Source organism: Myotis nattereri, assembly GCF_964212035.1.
Source record: "Myotis nattereri genome assembly, chromosome: 5".
Taxonomy (NCBI): Eukaryota; Metazoa; Chordata; class Mammalia; order Chiroptera; family Vespertilionidae; genus Myotis; species Myotis nattereri.
Window position 1 is genome coordinate 35,085,912 of NC_138080.1, and position 21,235 is coordinate 35,107,146.

Below are 21,235 nucleotides of genomic sequence, written 5' to 3' on the forward strand. Positions count from 1 at the left end.
TATCAAATAAATGAACACTTTAATCTTTGGGGGGAGAGGGAGAGAGAAAATAATTTCAGGCCACTTTAATATTTAAAAGAGATAACCTGTCAGACATATGTGATGCAGTGCCTAAAACAACTGTATTTATATTTATATATATATCCTATCTAATAAAAGAGAAACATGGTAATTGGCATATGACTGCTACCCTTCCCATGGGCTAATCAGCGAGATATGCAAATTAACTGCCAGCCAAGATGGCGGCTGGCAGCCAGGCAGCTTGAAACTAACATGAGGCTTGCTTGATTCAGTGACAGAGGAAACCAACGTTCCCCGCCTGCCTTGCCAGCCTCTGAGCCTGCCGTTTAAAAAACATTGTAACAAATGTAGAAGCTAAACAAAACCCCAGAAACCTGCTTTCAGCGAGCCGGGATCTCAGAGCTGGAATTGATACAGAGTTTCAATTATAGAACCTAAACAAACCAGATACCTGCTTTCAGCAGCGGATGCCTAAGAGCTGGAGCCTCAGAGCTAAAGCTGGTCCAGAATAAAAAAGAAAAAAAGGAGCAGTTGGGAGCTTCAGTCTCAGCCTGAAAACAGCCCTCAGCCCCTCACCCAGACTGGCCAGGCACCCCAGTGGGGACCCCCACCCTGAAGGGGGTGTGACCAGCTGCAAACGGCCATCAGCCCCTCACCCAGACTGGCCAGGCACCCCAGTGGGGACCCCCACCCTGAAGGGTGTGTGACCAGCTGCAAACAGCCATCAGCCCCTCACCCAGGCTGGCTAGGCACCCCAGTGGGGACCCCCACCCTGATCCAGGACACCCTTCAGGGCAAACCAGCCAGCCCCCACCAGTGCACCAGGCCTCTATTCTATATAGTAAAAGGGTAATATGCCTCCCAGCACTGGGATCAGCGGAGCCGCGAGGCCTCCCAGCACCAGGATCAGCGTGACAGGGGGCAGCGCCCAAACCCCCTGATCGCCCTGCAGCTCTGTGTGTGACAGGGGGCGGGGCCACAACCTCCCTATCTGCCCTGCTCTGTTCCTGACAGGGGAAGGCGCCCCAACCCCCTGATCGGCCCTGCTCTGTGCCTGATAGGGGGGAGCTCCCCAACCCCCCACCCCATGGGCCCTGCTCTGTGTGTGACGGGGTAGAGCCATAACCTCCCCATCGGCCCTGCCCTGAGTGTGACAGTGGCGGCGCCCCAACCCCCTGATAGGCCCTGCTCTGTGGGTGATAGAGGGTGTCGCCCCAACACCACCCCCCCCACACACACACGGGCCCTGCTCTGCGTGTGATGGGGTAGAGCCATAACCTCCCCATCAGCCCTGTGACAGTGTGACAGTGGCGGCGCCCCAACCCCCTGATCCGCCCTGCTGTGTGTGTGACAGGGGGCGGTGCCCCAACTCCCCTATCGGCGCTACTCTGTGAGTGACAGGGGGGAGCTCCTCAACCCCCTGATGGGCCCTGCTCTGTGTGTGACAGGGGGGAGCTCCCCAACCCCCTGATTGGCCCTGCTCTGTGCGTGACAGGGGGTGGCGCCGCAACCTCCCCATCGACCCTGCCTTGAGTGTGACTGAGTGTGGCATCGCAACCTCCCAATCTGCCCTGCTCTGTGCATGACAGGGGGCGGTGCCCCAACTCCCTAATTGGCCCTGCTCTGAGCCCGACCAGGGGCTGTACCTAGGGATTAGGCCTGCCCTCTGCCACCCGGGAGCAGGCCTAAGCCAGCAGGGCGTTATCTCCTGAGGGGTCCCAGAGTGCGAGAGGGCACAGGCCGGGCTGAGGGGACTCCCCCTCCCCACCAAGTGCACAAATTTTTTTGCACCGGGCCTCTAGTATGTGTATATATATGTGTGTGTGTGTGTGTATACATGTACATATATATATATTTTTCCCTTTCTTTTTTGGATAATACCTGTGGATGGTAAATGTATTTCTAAGTGCTGGGTGTGATAATAATGGAATTTTCTGAGCTTTGCATAAAATGTAAGCTGGAATTATCTCTGACTTTTTCCTCATCACCTATTGTAGCTCTTAGCTCAGGGAGGAAAACAAAAATCAATGGTTGACTTTTATTTTTATTTTTTCTAGATTGGTTCACAGGGTTATCATTATGAATAATCATTGCACACAGTGATATCTTCAGGAATGAATGGGATGCAACAGATGGTTTACTTTAGCTTGCTATATACTTTTGAGCTCTTAAATCTGTTTTAGATAGCTGTTTCCCTTATTGTATGTGATATAACTTTTTGCTATTGGGACTAATGTGCTGCTAAAAGTTAGCACTTTTTTTTTTAATAAACTGCTGCTTCTAAATAACAGCAAGCTTCCTAGATGAGGTCTTAAAAGAGTAAACAACACTGATTATATGCCTGGGATAACCTATCTGCTTTAAGACATGGACTTTGGCTTCATATCCAATACTAAGATATCTACAGCTGACTAGTACAAGTATAAAAATAGTGCATAGCTACCTATCAGAAAGAACTGTCAGGCTCTATGATGTCAGGTCCCTGCCAAGGCAGTTAAGTGATTCTAAAATTCAATTTTGGGGCTCATCAGTTGACCATTTATATGAATTAGCAGGAAAGATGAAATACACATGACCTCACTTGCACTGAGCAGTTGCAGGAACATTTTACAGAAGCTCAGAACTTATAATAAAGAAGTCAATCAATAAATCAATACAACACTTTCCATCATCCCAGCCAAAGGAAATTATTTTGATGAAGAACATTTTTTTTTAAGGGAACAAAGTAAACTGAGGACAAAACACAAGATACGGTAACCTTTACATAAATGGGTACCCATTTTCCAGCAAACTAAAGCTCAGTTTGTCTCAGATGCATCAACACGTACCTTTGAACAAGTGGCAAAGGAAGGAAATTGAGGGTGGAAGTCATATCCAGTCCACAGTCCAACATAATGGTGGTTGATTTGAATTTAAGCACATTGCATGGTAAGGTTGGGTGCCCGGACAGGCAATACTGAAAAAAAGTAAATCACTTTTATCAATAATCAATTACCAAAAAAGCCCCAAAAGTACAGTAAATTAAATTGATCATTTTCTATCAAAAGAACAGTATGTAAATGCAGATAACTTTCTATGTGGTTTTCTCCCTTTTACAGCTCTGAATACCACTTCCCCTAGCAGTTCCAAATACTCAAAAGTCTCAGATCAGACCTTATTTTTCGTAGGGTACCAAGTTATGCCTCAAGCAAGCACAGTAATTATTTGAAATAGAAAGTTTCCAAACTATAGTTACCTGGTCCACTCTCAAGTGACACTTCCAAATTCCCACTATCTCATTGCACCTAGGTACTGCCTAAAGCTGTAGAAATTAATTGCATCCTACACCAGATTCTCGAACTGTGCGATGGGTTTGGTTTTCTCCTCCTATAAATAAGTCAAGTGATTTTCCTCAAAGTGGAATGGCTGAGGAGGGTTAGCAAGCAAGCATCAATGAGGGGTGATGGCATAGCCTCGTCAGAAAAATGACGCAAAAGGACAAGTGACTTCCCTGACGTGCAGATACTAAGCAGGAGGGACACCTATTCCCAGCCAGTCAAGCGTCTCTCAGCTGTGGCAGCAGACCTCAGAAGCAAAGGCGCACAAGCCACAGTGGAGTCTTTAAAGGAGAGTGATGAGGCAAGACATGCACTGACCTCAAACATCTCTCACATCCTCCCCAGTGCAGGGGGAGTGATATGCCACACTGAGAATTATTTATATGGGGTGTGCCCTGTGTGACCTATCGTAATTTGATTGCTGCTCTGAAGAAAAAAGAGTAAAGAAGAGGGAAAAGACCTTTCCCTCATTTTTAAAGTCATCACATACAGCAAAGCCCAGAAAATAGAGGGACTGATGCTCTTAATCCCTTGAGAAGTACATTCTTCCTTTCCAATTTTAGGTACAGGACCAGCACCAGTCAGAGTAATGTGACATCAATGCTGGCCCCACGTGGCCGCAGCACCTCAGGCTAAGTCTTCCCAGGTATTTGTTGCTTTGCTTGTTCTGTCACAGAATAAATGTCCTACTTTTCTCTAGAGGACATTACAGGGACTACTGATTTTTAAAAATATATATTTTAATTGATTTCAGAGAGGAAGGGAGAGGGAGAGAGATAGAAACATCAATGATGAGAGAGAATCATTGATTGGCTGCCTCCTGCACACCCTCTACTGGGATGACCTTGACCGGAAGTGAACCTAGGACCCTTCAGTCTGCAGGCGATGCTCTATCCATTGAGCCAAGCCAACTAGTGTGGGACTGGTGATTTTTCAAAACTGCATGTTCTATGAAGGATAAGGCCAAAATCCAAAAAGAGTGTATTTCGCAAGCTTCTTTATTCCAAGTTTATGTATGATGATTATATTTCCCAAACCAAAATTTGCAACTCATGGTCTGAAAGAGTATAAAGTTACTTATAATGAAAACAGTACAAATTATTTAAAACTAGAGGCCATGCACGGGTGGGGTACCTTGACCAGGAAAGCGATCAAGGCCTATGGGGGGGGGGGGAGGGGTGGCGGGGGGCAGCTGGCTGGGGGGAGGGACCCAGAGAGGTTGGCCGGCCAGCCCCCTGATCAGGGCCTATTGGGGGGGCTGGCTGGTAGGGGCAAGGGACTGTGGGAGGTTGGCTGTGGGGGCGCATTGACCATCAGGGGGCAGCTCCTGTGTCGAGCGTCTGCCCCCTGGTGGTCAGTGCACGTCATAGCGGCTGGTCATTCTGGTTGTTTGATTGTAACAGTCATTTAGGTATATATATATATATATATATATATATATATATATATATATATATACACACACACACACACACACACATACATACACACACACACACACACACATATATATATATTAATTGTCCTTAAAAAGTCCAGGAAGCATGATTTGGGTAATTATACTTTGCATAAGTTCATTCTTTGATAGGTATCAGAATTACAGAAAAATACATCTCCCTACTAATCCCTACTCTATCCTCCCTACAGTTCCCCATGGTTAGCTTGTTCTTATCCCTAAGAATTATTTGTTAAACTATCTCAAAATGAACACAAAGCATTATGTTAAACTTGCCTCAAATTAGCCAAATGTTCTGATAGGAGCTTTCCTATATTTCTCCTTTTAAGAAGAAATCAGATATTCAGAAAAACCTAAAAAGAAATAAAATTAACTGTATATAATGGTTATCGCTGGGTGGAAAGATATGGTGTAATTTTCTTCTTTCTGCTTCCTGTATTTTCCAAACCTTTGACAATAAGCGTTTATTACATCAGTATAATTAGAAAAAATATGATTAAAACAAAATTAGAAATCTAGCCAGCAACACTGAATCACCACAGTTTTCTTATCTTCATTGTTAACTCTAAATTATGGATAACAGGTTACGCCAGGAGGCAGAAGATTAATGTGTAAAAAAGCTGCTGCTCAAAAGATTTGAGGCAAGAGAATTTAGCTGAAAGACTACATTTGCTCCTGTCACACAAGGACAAAGAGAGGCGAGGAGCAATCTATAAGGGCCATAACTGAATGGAAGATTTTCATAGCATCTACTAACAGAGTGCCAGACCTTGCTCTCACTAGTTCCAGTTTTATGGATGAGGAAATTGAGCTTTACACAGTTGAGTGGCTTGTCTGAGAAGAGCCAAAGACTTGCAGCAAAGTCCCCTGATTCTAAAAATCCCACTTGTGTTTCCCAAATAGCACCGCTCACTTTGTGGATCAACAGAATCTCCTGAGACACTAAATGACTGGCCCAGGTTCACACAACCAGTAACTGAGGCACCTGCAAGGTTCCTCAAGGTTACCTGTCTCCAGTGATGCTCTCTGCCTGTACCTAATATGCTGCCTGCAATCCCTGTAAGACGAATACACAGAAGTATTAACCAATCATGTGATTTCAATTTTAAAATTAGAAATGAAGCTACATTACAAAAAGTTTGAAAAATAATAAAAAGAAAAATTGTAGCCACAATCATTTTTCTAGTCCCTGTCTTTTTTTCATATCGGTAAAGACTATAATTTTAGTATCTCTACTGCTGTGCATGCTGCCTTTAAAACACATGACGACTATGTTTTTTGGTGCATCATACTTCATTTTATTGGCTGCCTAAATAAATACACCATCCCTTGTTTAATCATTCCTTGCTGTTGAACATTTAGTGTTGCTTCCACTCGCTCTATTACAAACATGGCTGTGGTGATCATTTTAGTGCTTAAGGTTTTTTTCCATACTGGACTATTTTTTTAGAGGATTCCCAGAAGTGGCATTAACTAGGTCAAAAAATATGAGCATTTTATGGCTCTTGATATATGTGCCAAAATGCTTTCCAAAAAAAGGCTGTACCTATTCACAATGTCATCAGTAATATATCAGAAGATCTGTTTCACTGCTTATTCCCATCAGAATTACAGTCACAACCATCTAGAATCTACACCAAAATGCAGCTATAATGTTAGTAGTAGCTGTCCAGAATCAATTAAAGGGCCCTAAACAGGCAAGTCGACTACTTGGGAGGAGAAATTATGAAAGCAGGGAGTTTGAAGTAAGACTGTGTGCTCCTATCCTGGTGGTGCTCGTTATTGACATATGAGTTGGAAAAGTCACTTAACTTTGCAAAGACACAATTTCCTCATATGTAAGGTGTAGTAATAAAGCTACTCTCCTAAAGCTGTGAGGACTAAATGAATGGATATAGCACCTGACACAAGGCCTGTGCTCACTATTAATTCTGTAGTTACAGAATCATTAAGGGGCTGAAGAGGCTACCTAAATTTGGGGAGACTAATTTGCAGCATTTTAGAGACACAATTCTATTCTAGAGTGGCATTCACTAATGCCTTAGACATTTGTATATCCCACAAGACTAGGTAAAGCAAATGAACAATTTTACAAATACTGTCATGCTGGAAGTCAGTCCATCCTTGCTGCTTGACACAGTCGCTGCAGGAAAGAAACATATGCACAGCATATGTTTCAAGGGACCTGGCGTATATAGCATACTGTTCTTAATATGTTTGCTCCCCTTAGCGCTATGTGTTTTAACCAAGGTCACCTCTCCAAGAAAGGTTGTTTCCCAGGTAGGGATTTTTCCCTGAAGTTAGGGAGGGAATAAAACCCCTTAACTAAGTGCCAGGCGGGTAGTTAATCACTTTAGCTACGAACAATCACGCTTAAGCTACATAATCTTTACTCCCTGGAATGGAGATAAGAAATGCCCTAACCTTTGGGATAGAGATTGATAGGATTGGAATCAACTGGTATAAATACAGATGTAACAAGACAACAGGACACAGAACCTAGAGACAGAACCTGGCTACAGAACCTGGATAGAACATGGCAAGAGATCCTGACTAGAACCTGGTGACAGAACCTGGCTGGAGAACCTAGCGAGGGAACATGGCTACAGAACCTGGCTGGAGAACCTAGCAAAAGAACATGGACACAGAAAGAACCTGGCTGGAGATCCTAACCAGAACTTGGCTGGAGATCCTGACCAGAACTTGGCTAGAGATCCTGGCTAGGCTGCTGATCAACTGAACACTGTCTCTGTGTCATTCCTTCTTCGCCGACTCCGTCCACACCTTTAGGGACCCCTCGACCTGCTGGGGTTGGACCCCAGCACTGTCAGTTGCTAGTTTGCCCTCCAGGATGATACAGCCACTGAGTACAGTGTGAATATTCTAGCCAAAATAAGGTTCTACAATTTTTTTTTTTTTTTTGCTTACAAGCACATAGCAATGCTTTTTGTTAATTTTATTTCTAAATAACAAAAATAACAAAGAGTTAAAGTGAATCAAAGAGTTTTATAAGATACAATAAATCTCACAACTCTGGACTAAAACATTGTATGTCCTCCTTTTCCCTAGTCTTGGTTAAAATAATTTAATATACGTAGTTGTTAAGATATGGTGTTTATTAAGTGTCAGGCACTCTGCAAGAACTTCACGTTTAGTTCCTTTAATCCTCCCAAGGGTGCCATGAGATAGTAATAATTTTCCCATCTTATTGGTGAAGAACATAAGGCACAGAGATTATGAAGTTGCACATGTTACAAAGTTGCAAGGGTGTGCCAGGATTTAACCCAGGACAGTGAGACCCAGAAAGTGTACACTTAACTACCACAGCATGCCATGCTACACAGAAATAAAGGAATTGTCAGGGACCCCCCAAAACCATGCAGAGGTGACATGTCCCAAAAGGCCATCTTTTAAGTTGATAAAGAATGTAGATTGAATTTATAGTCTTGTTGTGAACAATGAAAATTAGTTACATGATTAACTTAAGATAAAGCAAGGGTCCCAATTAGATTAAATTATTAAATTGGCCTGCAATCCATCACAAGCAGTAATTTTCTTTTGCTGGATTTTCCCTTCCATTCGAAAAAAGGTGATAGTATTCTCTCACTACAAAGTAGTGTTACTGCTGAAACTGCCTCTAAATATCTATTATGTGACCTAAAACCGTTAGGTTAAGTTAATGCCAAAAGCTTTTTAATTTTGTTTGGGAGAATTTTTTTTGATGCTGTGCAATTCTCCCAAACAAGATTAAAGAAAGGCTGGTTTTCTTTTTCTTTTTCTTTTTTTTTAAAAAAGGCATTAGTGTTAATGAAGTAAGCTGTAAATGACATCACACAAATTTTCCCCTCTTTTTTTTCTTTCTCTAAACCAACGCATATGTCCACTGTGGAATTCTATGAGCAGAGACATGAAGATCGGTTTGCCTTTCTCACTGGCAGTAAAATAAAGAAGTGAGTTTGGTTGTTTTTGATTCATATACAACATTAAAACAAAAAACAGTTTTAGCAAAATAATTTTTGTATAATGGTTTTGCCTCCTGGTAAAATATTAGAAAACCTATTAGTATAATTCAAAAATAAATGAATATAGGGTAAAACAAATTTAATAGATTCAGAAAATGTATTTGAAAAATTCCAACACTGATTCAAGGCAACACTGATTTAAACTATAAATGGAAGGGTATTTTCTTTAATCTGATAAAGGGTTCCTAACCAAATCTTACATCATAGTTAATGATGAAGCATGAGAAACAGTTCTGCAAGTCAAGAACAAAACAAGAATACCTACTATGACTGCTTAAATTCAACACTATACTGAAAATGCTATATAGTGTGATAAGACAAGAAAAATCTATAATAATAAAAGCATAATATACTAATTAGACCGGATGTCCTTCTGGACGACCTTCCAGACAAAGCCGGGGCTTCGAGGGAAGCCTGGGGACCGGGTGCCTGCTGGAAACTGGAGGGAAACCCAGGTCCCAGGTGCCAGAGGGAAGCCGGTGCCTGCAGCTGGGGGAAGGAATGCCTACTCTTGAACAAATTTTGTGTATCGGGCCTCTAGTAAAATATAAAATGTTAGAAATAGAGAAATAAAACTGTCAACATTCACAGATGATAAATTAGAAGACATTCTGAAAACACACTATTACAATTAATAAGGCAGTTCATCAAGGTTGTTGGGTACAAGAATTAACATACCAAAATTAACTGAGTTCTTATATGCCAGCAATAAACAAGTAGTAAACACAAATAAGCATTAGAATAGAATACCATTTAGCCCTAACCGGTTTGGCTCAGAGGATAGAGCGTCAGCCTGTGGACTCAAGGGTCCCAGGTTCGATTCCGGTCAAGGGCATGTACTTTGGTTTGGGGCACATCCCCAGTAGGGGGCATGCAAGAGGCAGCTGATCAATTTTTTTTCTCATTCATGTTTCTAACTCTATCCCTCTCCCCTCGTCTCTGTAAAAAATCAATTAAAAAAAACACAGAATACCATTTATATAGCAAAAAATGAAATGTATCATAAAAGCATAAAAAAGTGTGAAATCTTTACCAAAAAAAATTATAAATCTCTACTTAAAGATAATGTTAACTGAATAGAAAATAAACTACTGCAAAAAATAGCAGTTTTCACTAATCTACTTTTTCATAGAGTTTAAGAATCATACGGATTAGGTAAAAAAATTAAAGAACAATGATCAGAGAGTATTTAAATTTTCTGATATTACAACTTAGTATGATGTGATTAACAGTAGGATATTGCACTGGGATAGCTAATGGACCAATTAACTAGGAATAAACTTCAAAAAAGAGGCATACATATCTTGGACTTTGATATATGATAAAAATATCACTACCAATATATGGTGCTGGGAAAGTTTGTAATCCATTTGAAAAAATTACCTGAGAAATAGAAATGAAGCAAGAGTGGTCAATAAATGAAGATATGAAAAGATGCTTGATCTCACTATAATCTGGGAAATACAAGCCTTAGGTTGGCTAAAATTAAACAGACTGCAATACTAAGTATTGGAAAGAATGTAATCTATATATATAAAAAGCCAGCGACTGTAACGCCATAATGACTGGATGACTGGTCGCTATGACGCCCAGCCCCTAGCCCTGGGCTAGCCCCACCTCTGATCAGCCTCTCCCACCCCGATTGAAGGCAGGGCTGCTGGCAACCCCCTGCCATGGCTCCTCACCCAGGCCGGTCCCGCCCCCCAGCAGGGACCCCCACCCTGATTGGGGGTGTGGCCAGCCTGAAAACCTCCCGTGGCCCCTCACCCAGGACAGAGCCCCCCCAGTGGAAACCCCCACCCCGGTAGGGGGCATGACTGACCTGCAAACCGCCCACAGCACCTCACCCCAGCCAGCCCCCCAGTAGGGACCCCCCCAATCCGGGACCCCCATCAGGGCAGGCAAGCTGGCCACCACCTGTGCACCGGGCCTCTAGTCCTATATAATAAAAGGGTAATATGCAAATTGACCCTAAAGGCAGAACAATCAGAACAACCACTGCGCCGAAACCGGTTTGGCTCAGTGGATAGAGCGTCGGCCTGTGGACTGAAGGGTCCCAGGTTTGATTCCGGTCAAGGGCATGTACCTGGGTTGCGGGCATATCCCCAGTAGGAGATGTGCAGGAGGCAGCTGATCGATGTTTCTCTCTCATCGATGTTTCTAACTCTCTATCTCTCTCCCTTCCTCTCTGTAAAAAATCAATAAAATATATTTAAAAAAAAAAAAAAAAAAAAGAACAACCACTGGACCAGTCACTACGAGGCGCACTGATCACTTCTGTTTCTTGTCCCGCCTGGCAGGCTCCGATTGCCTGATGATGAACGAGGAACCAGGGGTGGGTGGTGGGAGGTGTGGGAGGTGCCAGGCCAAGGCCCCCGCCCCGCCGGTCACCCCACACACAGAGGGCAACCCATGGCGGGGGCAGGGCTGGTGAGCGGGCAGTAACAGCCAACCTCTCAGTCCCTTCCCCTGGCCGTCAGGCACTGATCACCATATGGCAAAAGGGGAACCAGGGGTTGGTGGCAGCAGGTTTCGGGGCTGGCTGTGGGCAACTGGGTAGGATGGCCCTGATTGCAGACCAGGCCTAGAGACTATACCCATAATTCATGCAATGGGCCTCTAGTCTATATAGTATATAAAAGCCTAAGTGACTGTTACAACCAGTCGACTGAATGACCAGTCACTATGACACGCACTGACCACCAGGGGGCAGATGCTCAACACAGGAGCTGCCATCTGGTGGTCAGTGCACTCCCACAGCCAACCTCTTGCAGCCGGCCAACCTCCCCCAGTCCCTCCCCTGGCCGGCCGGCCCCAATAGCCAGCCAGGTCGAGGAACCCCATCCGTACACACATTCATGCACTGGGCCTCTAGTAGAGTATAAACTGGTAGAACCACTCTGGTGAACAATCTGGCAATACCTAAAAATGCTAAAAATATACATACTTTAACATATACTAAACTAATAAAAGCATATAAGGGTATGATACACAGCTACTAACTTGAGGAAAGTAGCAACCTCTGGTAGGGGAGAAAAAAATGACAGTTGTTGATCTTAGCTTTAGTAATAACTTGTCTTTAAAGGGGGGAGGGCAGGAAGGAGATCTGATTTTCCCCCTCACCTCCCAAAAAGTACAAACTATTAACATCTACCTAAGGGTGTCTTTTCTGTATTGTCATTAGATACTTCTGCAGACACCAGAATTATGTAATTATACCTTTCCTACTATTGTGAAAATCTGCAGTGTTATTTTCCTTATGACAAAAGTATCATGGTGCAAAAATAGAATCTAATAGGTCATAATGGATAAATATTTTAGTATTAGTATAGCATTTGCTAGGTATATTTGTTAATTTTCAAGGAATTGTGCTTGGTAGCGATAATGGTCTATAATTTTCATTTTGATATCTCACTTATCCTGATGCAAAGTGAACAAGACTTAAAAACTACTGAAATGGCAATGAAATGGAATAAAATGCGAATATTACCTCATGAGAAGGATGATTCAACAATATATGATCTTGGGGGGAGGGGAAAAACAAAGGTAACTCCTAGATTTTTAAATTATTGAGATTACTTCGGTATCTTTAATGAACTTCTTGATGCTATCTAGTCTTACAAACTTTGGCAAAACACTTCTCTAACAAGACCAGGCAAAGCTTTATAATTTTATGGTAAAATTTTCAACTGATATAATTACCTATTTACCAGAAATGTCATATTAATATGATAGCTATATTTATCAAATATACATATTCATAAAAATACACATCAATGCTGACATTTGAAAAGGAATTCTAAAAATAAAAGACCAGGAGAACCAAGATGGTGGCATAGGTACACACTTGTACTTGCTGCCTCACACCACCACATCAAAACTACAACTGAAAGACAAAACGGATATTATCCAGAACCACAGGAAGGCTGGCTGAGTGGACATTCTACAACTAATAGGAAAGAGAAAAGCACATCGAAACTGGTAGGCGGTACAGAGGTGCATGTGGAAGTGGGCTGGCAACTGGGTATGCTGTTGTCTTTTTCAGTCGGGAGGGAGATACAAGCTCCCAATTGCTCTGAATTCCAGTTCCGGGCAAGACTCTGGGGACCCAGACTTATACGGGGAGAAACTGGGCTGTCTGGCCTTGGGCCGGAACGCAAGGGCGGCTTTCTCGCAGAGATGCTTGCAGCGATCATTGTTCCTACATGGGGCCGCGGGACACAGAAACCCAGGACCTCTCTGAGGCAGAGCAGACTGGCAGCCATTGCTGTTTGCTCTGCCCTGAGGATTCTGAGACCATGCCCCACCCAATTTACAACCCCATCCAAGCTGTGAGCAGAGGTTTTTGCATATGAATGGCCTGTTCTTTTGCAATCTAAAACCTAACAAACTGCAGCTGGGTCAAAGAGCACCAAAGCTTCCAAAAGAATGCCTAGATAGCAGCCTGCATTGCTTCACAGCTGGGCCTCATCTGGGCACTTCCAAACCCCAAACAAAGAGGAGGAATCTGCAGATCTCACTGTAGCTCCTGCTGGGTAGCCTCAGTCATTGGCTGACTTTGCACCTCCCTGGAGATCCAAGAGCCAGTGTACCCAGTGGTCAGAGTGAGACCATCCCAGAGTACAACTCTTCACATCCATAAGCGACACACTCAAGGGGCAGATTCAGTGAGCACCAAAGCCCCACTGAAGCAAGTCCTGCTCCATAAGGGTATCTCCAGCACAGCAGTTCTCCCACTGTAGACACAGCTGGTCCTCACAGCCAATTGGCCTGGTGGTCAATCCCTCCCAGTGATACCAACAGCAATCAAGACTTAACTACAACAAGACTGTGCACACAGTCCACAAAGGGTTGCACCAAGAGTGTCAACCTCAGGTAATATAGGACACCTAGCACAAAAAGCCAGTGGGCCCTATAGGACACCTAGCACAGAAAGCCACTCTATCAACACAGGGAAACAGCCAAAATGAGGAGACAAAGAAACAGGTCACAAACAAAAGAAATGGAGGAAAGCAAACTACTGGATATAAAGTTCAAAACCACGGTTATAAGACTACTCAAGAATCTTCTCAAAATCTCCAAGAAATTTAGTGAGACCCTCAAGGATATGAAAAAGGGCCAATTAAAAATTAAGTGTACACTTACTGAAATAAAGAATAATATACAGAGATCCAACAGAAGACTAGAGGACCCCAAGAATCAAGTCAAAGATTTGAAATATAAAGAAGCAAAAAACACCCAACTGGAAAAGCAAAAAGAAAAAAGAATCCAAAAATATGAAGATAGTTAGTGTAAGGAGCCTCTGGGACAACTTCAAGCATACTAACATCCGAATTATGGGGGTGCCAGAAGAAGAGAGAGCGCAAGATACTGAAAACCTATTTGAAGAAATAATGACAGAAAACTTCCCCTACCTGGTGAAAGAAATAGACTTACAAGTCCAGGAAACACAAAGAACCCTAAACAAGAAGAATCCAAAGAGGACCACACCAAGACACATCATAATTAAAATGCCAAGAGCAAAAGACAAAGAGAGAATCTTAAAAGCAGCAAGAGAAAAACAGTTAGTTACCTACGACAGTTAGCACCCATACGACTGTCAGCTGATTTCTCAACAGAAACTATGCAGGCCAGAAGGGAGTGGCAAGAAATATACAAAGTGATGAATAGCAAGAAGTTACAACCAAGATTACTCTACCCAGCAAAGCTATCATTTAGAATTGAAGGTCAGATAAAGAGCTTCACTGATAAGAAGCTAAAGGAGTTCATCACCACCAAACCAGTATTATATGAAATGCTGAAGGGTATTCTTTATGAAGAGGAAGAAGAAGAAAAAGGTAAAGATAATTATGAACAACTAAGTGACAACAAATACATATCAACAAGTGAATCTAAAAATCAAGTGAATAAAAAAATCTGATGAACAGAATAAACTGGTGAATATAATAGAATCAGGGGTATAGAAAGGGAGTGGGCTGATAATTCTTGGGGGGAAGGGGGTTTGGGGGGATGAGGGAAGAGACTGAACAAAAATCATACACCTATGGACGAGGACAGTGGGGGGTGGTAAGAGCATGGGGTGGGGTGGGAACCAGGTGGAAAGGAGCTATGGGTGGAAAAAGAGGAACAACTGTAATAATCTGAAAAATAAAGATTTATTAAAAAAAAATAAAAATAAAAGTGGACCTTAGGTTAGAGCAGAATAGGAATTAGAAATTTCACTGTATGAATTACCTTCACTAACAGTAAGAATTATTAACAAATATTTTCTATCTAATACTTAATTAGCTCTTTCCCAACAAGTGAATAAAGTAAATATTGTTGATACCAACTCAATTGTCAAGGCTCAAGATCACACAGTTAATAACAGACTGAATTCGCACTCAAATCAGCATAAATTCTAAGTGCTTTCTCTCACATCATTCCAATGAATAGGAATAAGAATGACTTTGACAGTGCACTATGCTAAGAGTGACAGATTTAATATGGATAGAAGAGTTGGAAAGGACAAAACATCAAAGAATCTTAGAAATAACAGTGACTATAGTTTTTTCTAGTCATCTTTTCTAACTGCTCCCTCAATATTGTGTTCCTATTGTGCCACTATCAAATCCCTGCTAGATTACCTCTAAAGCAGACAGCTTGGAATAGACTGATAAGGGAAAGTATTTGATTAGTCCATTCAGACTACTGACATTCGATTCCATGTCTCCAGAAGCAGTACACTAGCGTATTTTAATACTTTTAAAATGTTCTATTTCCTAATGACAAAATTCACACTTTTTTTTTTAATTTAGTTTTTTCCCCCAATGCTCACTAGATTCTTAGCTTACACAAAAATCATAAAATAATGGGGCTAAAGGGGCTTTGAATGAAAAATGAATCATAAAATTAAGAGTAAAAGCTAAAATAAAACTTCGGGAAAAGCACTGTTCAAAAGAAATACCGCACAATGCAGGCCACACACAATTCTAAAATTTCTAGTAGCTAAATTAAAAAAATAAAAGGAACAGGTTTAAGTTACTTTTAGTAATATATTTAACACACTATATCTAAATTATCATTTCAATATATAATCAATATAAGATTTTATTCACATATTTTTTACATCACTTGTTAGTACTAACTATTTAAAATCTGGTGTGACCCTTATATTCACAGTGTACAATTTAGATGCCAAATTTTCACCTGAAATACTTGATATGCATTTAGATTTCATAAAACTCACAGTTGAAAAAAGTAGCTCCACATATCCAAGTTCTTATGAACATACTAAAACTTTTTCAATAAATGAATTGCATGTCAACCTTTAAAAACCAAATTAATTAAATTGAGATACAACTTAAAATTCCGTTGCTTTGTCATACTAATAACATTGCGAGTGTTCAATAGCCACATGCAATTAGTGGATACTATATTGGAAAGGGTAACTCTAGAAAAACAGGAAACTCTCTGTGCCTTGGGTTGGGCAAAAATTTCTAATATTAGATACAAAAAGCAAGAACCATAAAAGAAAAATCTATAAATTTGACTTAATAAAAATTTAAAACTTGTTTTTCAGAAGACATTGTTAAGAAAATGAAAGATAACTCACACATTAGGAGAAAATACTTGCAAAACACTTATTTGATAAAGTACTTGAATACAGAAGATAAAAAGAATTCTTTCAACCTGAGAACACAAACAATGAAATAAAAATGGGCAAAATATATGAATAGGCATTGACTGAAAAAGACATATGGATGGCAAATTAAAAGATCCTAAACTTTAGTCCTTGGAGAAATACAAAGTGAAACCATAATAAGATGCCACTGCATTCTCGCTAGAAGGGTCAGAATTAAAGATTGACAAGTTGGAAACCTCATACACTACTAGCATAATGCTTTTGAGATTCACCTTTGTTTCTGCAAATACCATTCATCTTTATTACTAAGAAAATATTCCATTGTATAGATGTACCACAATTTGCTTATCCATTCACAAGCTGATGGATATTTGGATTGTTATTTTCAGTTTTTGATGATTATGAATAAAGCTGCTATAAAATGTCACATACAGGTTTTTGTTGGGGCATATGATTTTATTTCCCTGGCATAAGTAAAGAGTGGGTTATATATGTTTAACTTTATAAGAAACTCCCAAACTGTTTCCCAAAGTGGACAATTATTTTTAGCTTAAATTAAGCCAGTCAGATTTTGTTGCTGGGCTGTGTACTACAGCATCCAATATCCCTTTTAACCTAGGCATAAAGCATTAGTTCTAATTGTGCTTCTAATTTGGTATTAGCCCCCATGAATCCCTAAACTCTTTGGGCCTCAAATTTCCTCATCCACCATTTCACTGGGGCACCCAAAATCCTTGGTCTTTTATATAACCTGCCAACAAGACGTGTCTGTGCCACTGTATTCTTTTACAATTCACTTTCTGAAAGTATAAAAAAATTACATGATTTATAAGCTGGAAGGAATTCCAAGATCATCTAGTCCAAATACCTCTTTTAAAAATGAAGAACCTCACTCTTCCAAGGCTTGTGAGCTTTCCTCTCCACCAACACACCAGAGTATATACACATTCAATGACATCAGTAAATGCAGCTCACTAGGAGACACTCCATGCCCAAACAGGGTGTATAAGATTCGTAATGTGTCAGGGAAAGAGGGGAGTACTGAGACTCCTTGCCTTATACCTCGCCACCCTGAGTTAAATTGCTTCCATTGAGCCCAATTTGCCTAATTTGATACTATTATCCCTGCTAAAAAATTTGGGCCAGGCCCTGACACACTCAGAGACTTCTATAAATACATTTCAATTTTATTTGGTAATCTTTCACTTATTCCGCTTTATTTCTTGATTCTATCTTACAGGAGAGCTGCTAAATGTGTCAATCATACTCACTGTCAAAATGACTACACAGCTGGATAAAAGAGAGGGTAATTTTCCACTTGAGCAGAAAATCTGTAGCATGCATGGTGAACATAGAGAAAGAAGTCACTTTCTGGTTGGGGAGTGGCTAAATACCATGACACTTATGGTAGCGCCCGCCTGTTTATCCTGATCCTGTCCTCTGGCTTGGCTTTTCATAAAAATGAGTAAAGAAGCAGAAAGTGGTGGTAAAAAGCCTTTCCCTACGCCCCCTGCCCCTCCCACACAGAGAAGCTCAGAAAGAGTGAGAATGTTGACAGTAAACATTAAAGATGAGAGAGGGGCTGACTTGGGAATAAATACTGTTGGCTGTTGGGCACCAGATCTAAAAATGTTAGAAAGTGATTATAGTTGATAAAAAAGAGTCCACAGAGCTATGTATATGACATCAAAGTATTTTTTAAAATTCACTGGAAGCACATACAGGTTGTCCCCCCAAAATGTATACCCAGTTTAACAGCTGATAGCTCAATTTTGAAAATGAAATGTATTTTAATAAATACTGCCTTTATAATTATTCAAAGTGTGCGCATACATTTTTTGGGGGGGATACTCTATATATACCAAACTGGTAAAAGTGGTTACTGCTGGGGAGAGGGTGTTGATCATATTCGAACCTTCACTGTTTACTTTCGATATTCTGTACTTTTGACCTATTTTTTTTAAAACATTAACCAGATTTCTTTAAAGCAGATTTTTTTTTCATTTTTTTTTTTTGAAATAAAGAGTAATTAACATAGAGATTTCTATTGGCAACCAAGTTTTTAAAGAGGTGGAGAGGAAATGGGAGGTAGAAGGTAAGGGTAGAAATAGTTGACAATAAATTAACAAGTACTACTCTAATCTAACTTTTCATTGAAACTATGTATATATCTATGATCCAAGCAAAAGCTGCACCCCACCCAGTACCAAAAAGACCTTGTATTAAAGGTCATATATGATTGACCTATGCACTGTGTTTTGCTTTTGTTCTGTAATATTTGTTTTACCTGTGATTGGTTTTCAGGTGTTTAATGACCCAATATTATGTCTTATAAGAAAAAATACACTAAGGCTGATAAAAGTGCTAGTAAAAAGCAATATATGATTATGATGGAGAAAGGTAAAGATCATTTTAAAAAGAGAAAAGAGTATGAAAATGGTAAGTATAATATTGGGATGAATTAAATAACAGTAAAGGCAATTTAAGAACAATGGTATTGAAAATTTGCAGCAATGACAATGAGCAAGAAAGTAGAAAAAAGATTAACAAAATGCTATAAAACTTGTAAATGGCTAAGAGGATTAGGTTGAGAATATATTGAGTTAAAGGAGCCGGACACAAGTAAGTACATAGATGGATTAACAACTAGATAATTTATGTTCGTTTTACGGTATGGAAATTATATGCCTATACATATGGTATATCCATACCTTGAGGACGGCATCACACATTCCAGTGATTTACCTATATTCAACCTGTCGATGTGACTATGTATTTATCATAGAATATCCCATGTATTCATCAGTTCTGTAGAAATGGGATCCTCCCAAACTTTCTCGATAAAGATGAAGTCAAGGAATTCACTGGGTGTTTCTGTTCTCTTTTTCCATCTGGGCACTCATCTTATATGGTGCCCATCAAATGGTCCCATTGATTCTCCAGATTCCTTTCGCATTCTGATGTGTTTATGAATTCTGTTACTACTTATAAGGGCCTCATAAGGTGCTTATAAAAATCTTGTTCCAAGTAGGTAATTCTGACTTTGCTTTGATGCATTTGCTAAACATGCTGATGCTTCCTGTTTTGATTATATTTCACCATTTGAAAATATTTTCTGTAATGCAATGAATTGTACTTTTTTTATTTCCAAACTCCTTTGTCTGATTCCAAAGGGATGAATAAGGCTCCAGGTATTTAAAATTCTTACTTTGCCGAAACCGGTTTGGCTCAGTGGATAGAGCGTCGGCCTGCGGACTGAAAGGTCCCAGGTTCGATTCCGGTCAAGGGCATGTACATGGGTTGCGGGCACATCCCCAGTAGGAGATGTGCAGGAGGCAGCTGATCGATGTTTCTCTCTCATCGATGTTTCTAGCTCTCTATCTCTCTCCCTTCCTCTCTGTAAAAAATCAAAATATATAAAAAAAAAAATATATTAAAAAAATAAAATAAAAAATAAAATTCTTACTTTAAGCTCCTAAACTTTCTGTTACTGTCCAAAGCACTAAGTCTCATATTTAAAATCCACCACTGTGGCTTCAGTCTACCCTTCTAACTTCTACTTTTAATACATTCAGTAAGTCTGCCCTTGGTCCCAACTGCAGTGATCTAGTGCTCCAATCACATGTACAAATCTTTCACATGTTAATAACACATGTTGAATGAAACTGTTGATATTCTGAATAAGGAGGATGCGAGAAAACAGAACTGTGCCCATTTTTGTACACACTGTTATAGAGCTGAACATCTCATTCTAAATCTTTTTTAAAACCACTTTATTAAGGTATGATTGACATGTAAAAATGCACTGAAATATATTTAGGGTACATAACTCGATGAGTTTGGGGATAAGTATATACCCATTAAACCATCACCACTATCAAGGCTATCCATAAACATCCATCACCTCTCAAAGTTTCCTCTCACTTCCATTATTATTACTTATGTGTGTGTGTGTGTGTGTGTGTGTGTGTGTGAAAAACACTCAACATAATCTAAATGTTGTGGGTTTTTTTTTCGTTAATCCTTACCCAAGGATATCTTTTCCGTTGTTTTTTTTTTCCCCTCAGAGAAAGTGGAGAGAAGTGGGGAGAGACACATCCATTGGTTGTCTCCTAAAGGTACCCTGCCCAGGGCCCGGGATTGAACTTGCAACCTAGGAACATGCCCTTTAATGGGAATCGAACCCATGATCCTTTGGTGTGTGGGCTTGACACTCTAACCACTGAGCTACACTGTCTAGAGCCAAATGCTTTTTAATTTAACTGTTCCTTCCACCCACAGTAAGATAAAATGCTCCTCCGCCAATGTATTTATCAACCAAGGTACCAGCTCAAATTTTCTTTCTCTAGGAAGACCTGATTCTTTGGTTGGAATTCATCTTTCATGATTCTAATCTTACATACCTTACTGTTGCCTTCATCATGGTCTATCACTAAAACTACATACACTTAGCCCCATGCATAAATAATATACACAGTACACTGTGTCTATGGTTTGTGAAATAGTGAGTTACTGACAGGTAGGGTCTATGTGTTACTTATCTTTTATATGCCCCACAGCATCAAGGACGTTTTGTACAATATAGGCATTTACTAACATTTGTTGGATTTTTGTTATTCTTTCTCTTACCTGTTAGTTTTAACTATCACATAGTCATTCATCAACAGTTTCTTCCTATTGGATCTACACAGCGTGAATCAAATATAGCTTAAAATAAATAAGCTACTGTCTAAGGTTCCAAAATCCTTTTTGTTTCTATAGAGATTATTTTCGGTGTGGTAATTATGTTTATTTT

At 40.4% G+C, this 21,235-nt stretch overlaps 1 protein-coding gene across 1 annotated transcript in view; it reads right to left on the reverse strand.

Annotated features, from left to right (window-relative positions):
• INTS9 (integrator complex subunit 9) overlaps positions 1–21,235 on the reverse strand; it is a 114,109-nt gene that overhangs the window by 77,251 nt on the left and 15,623 nt on the right. The window contains exon 2 of the mRNA XM_081091974.1: positions 2,850–2,977. Coding sequence (XP_080948100.1) covers positions 2,850–2,977 — 128 coding nt within the window. The remainder of the gene's footprint in view (positions 1–2,849; positions 2,978–21,235) is intronic.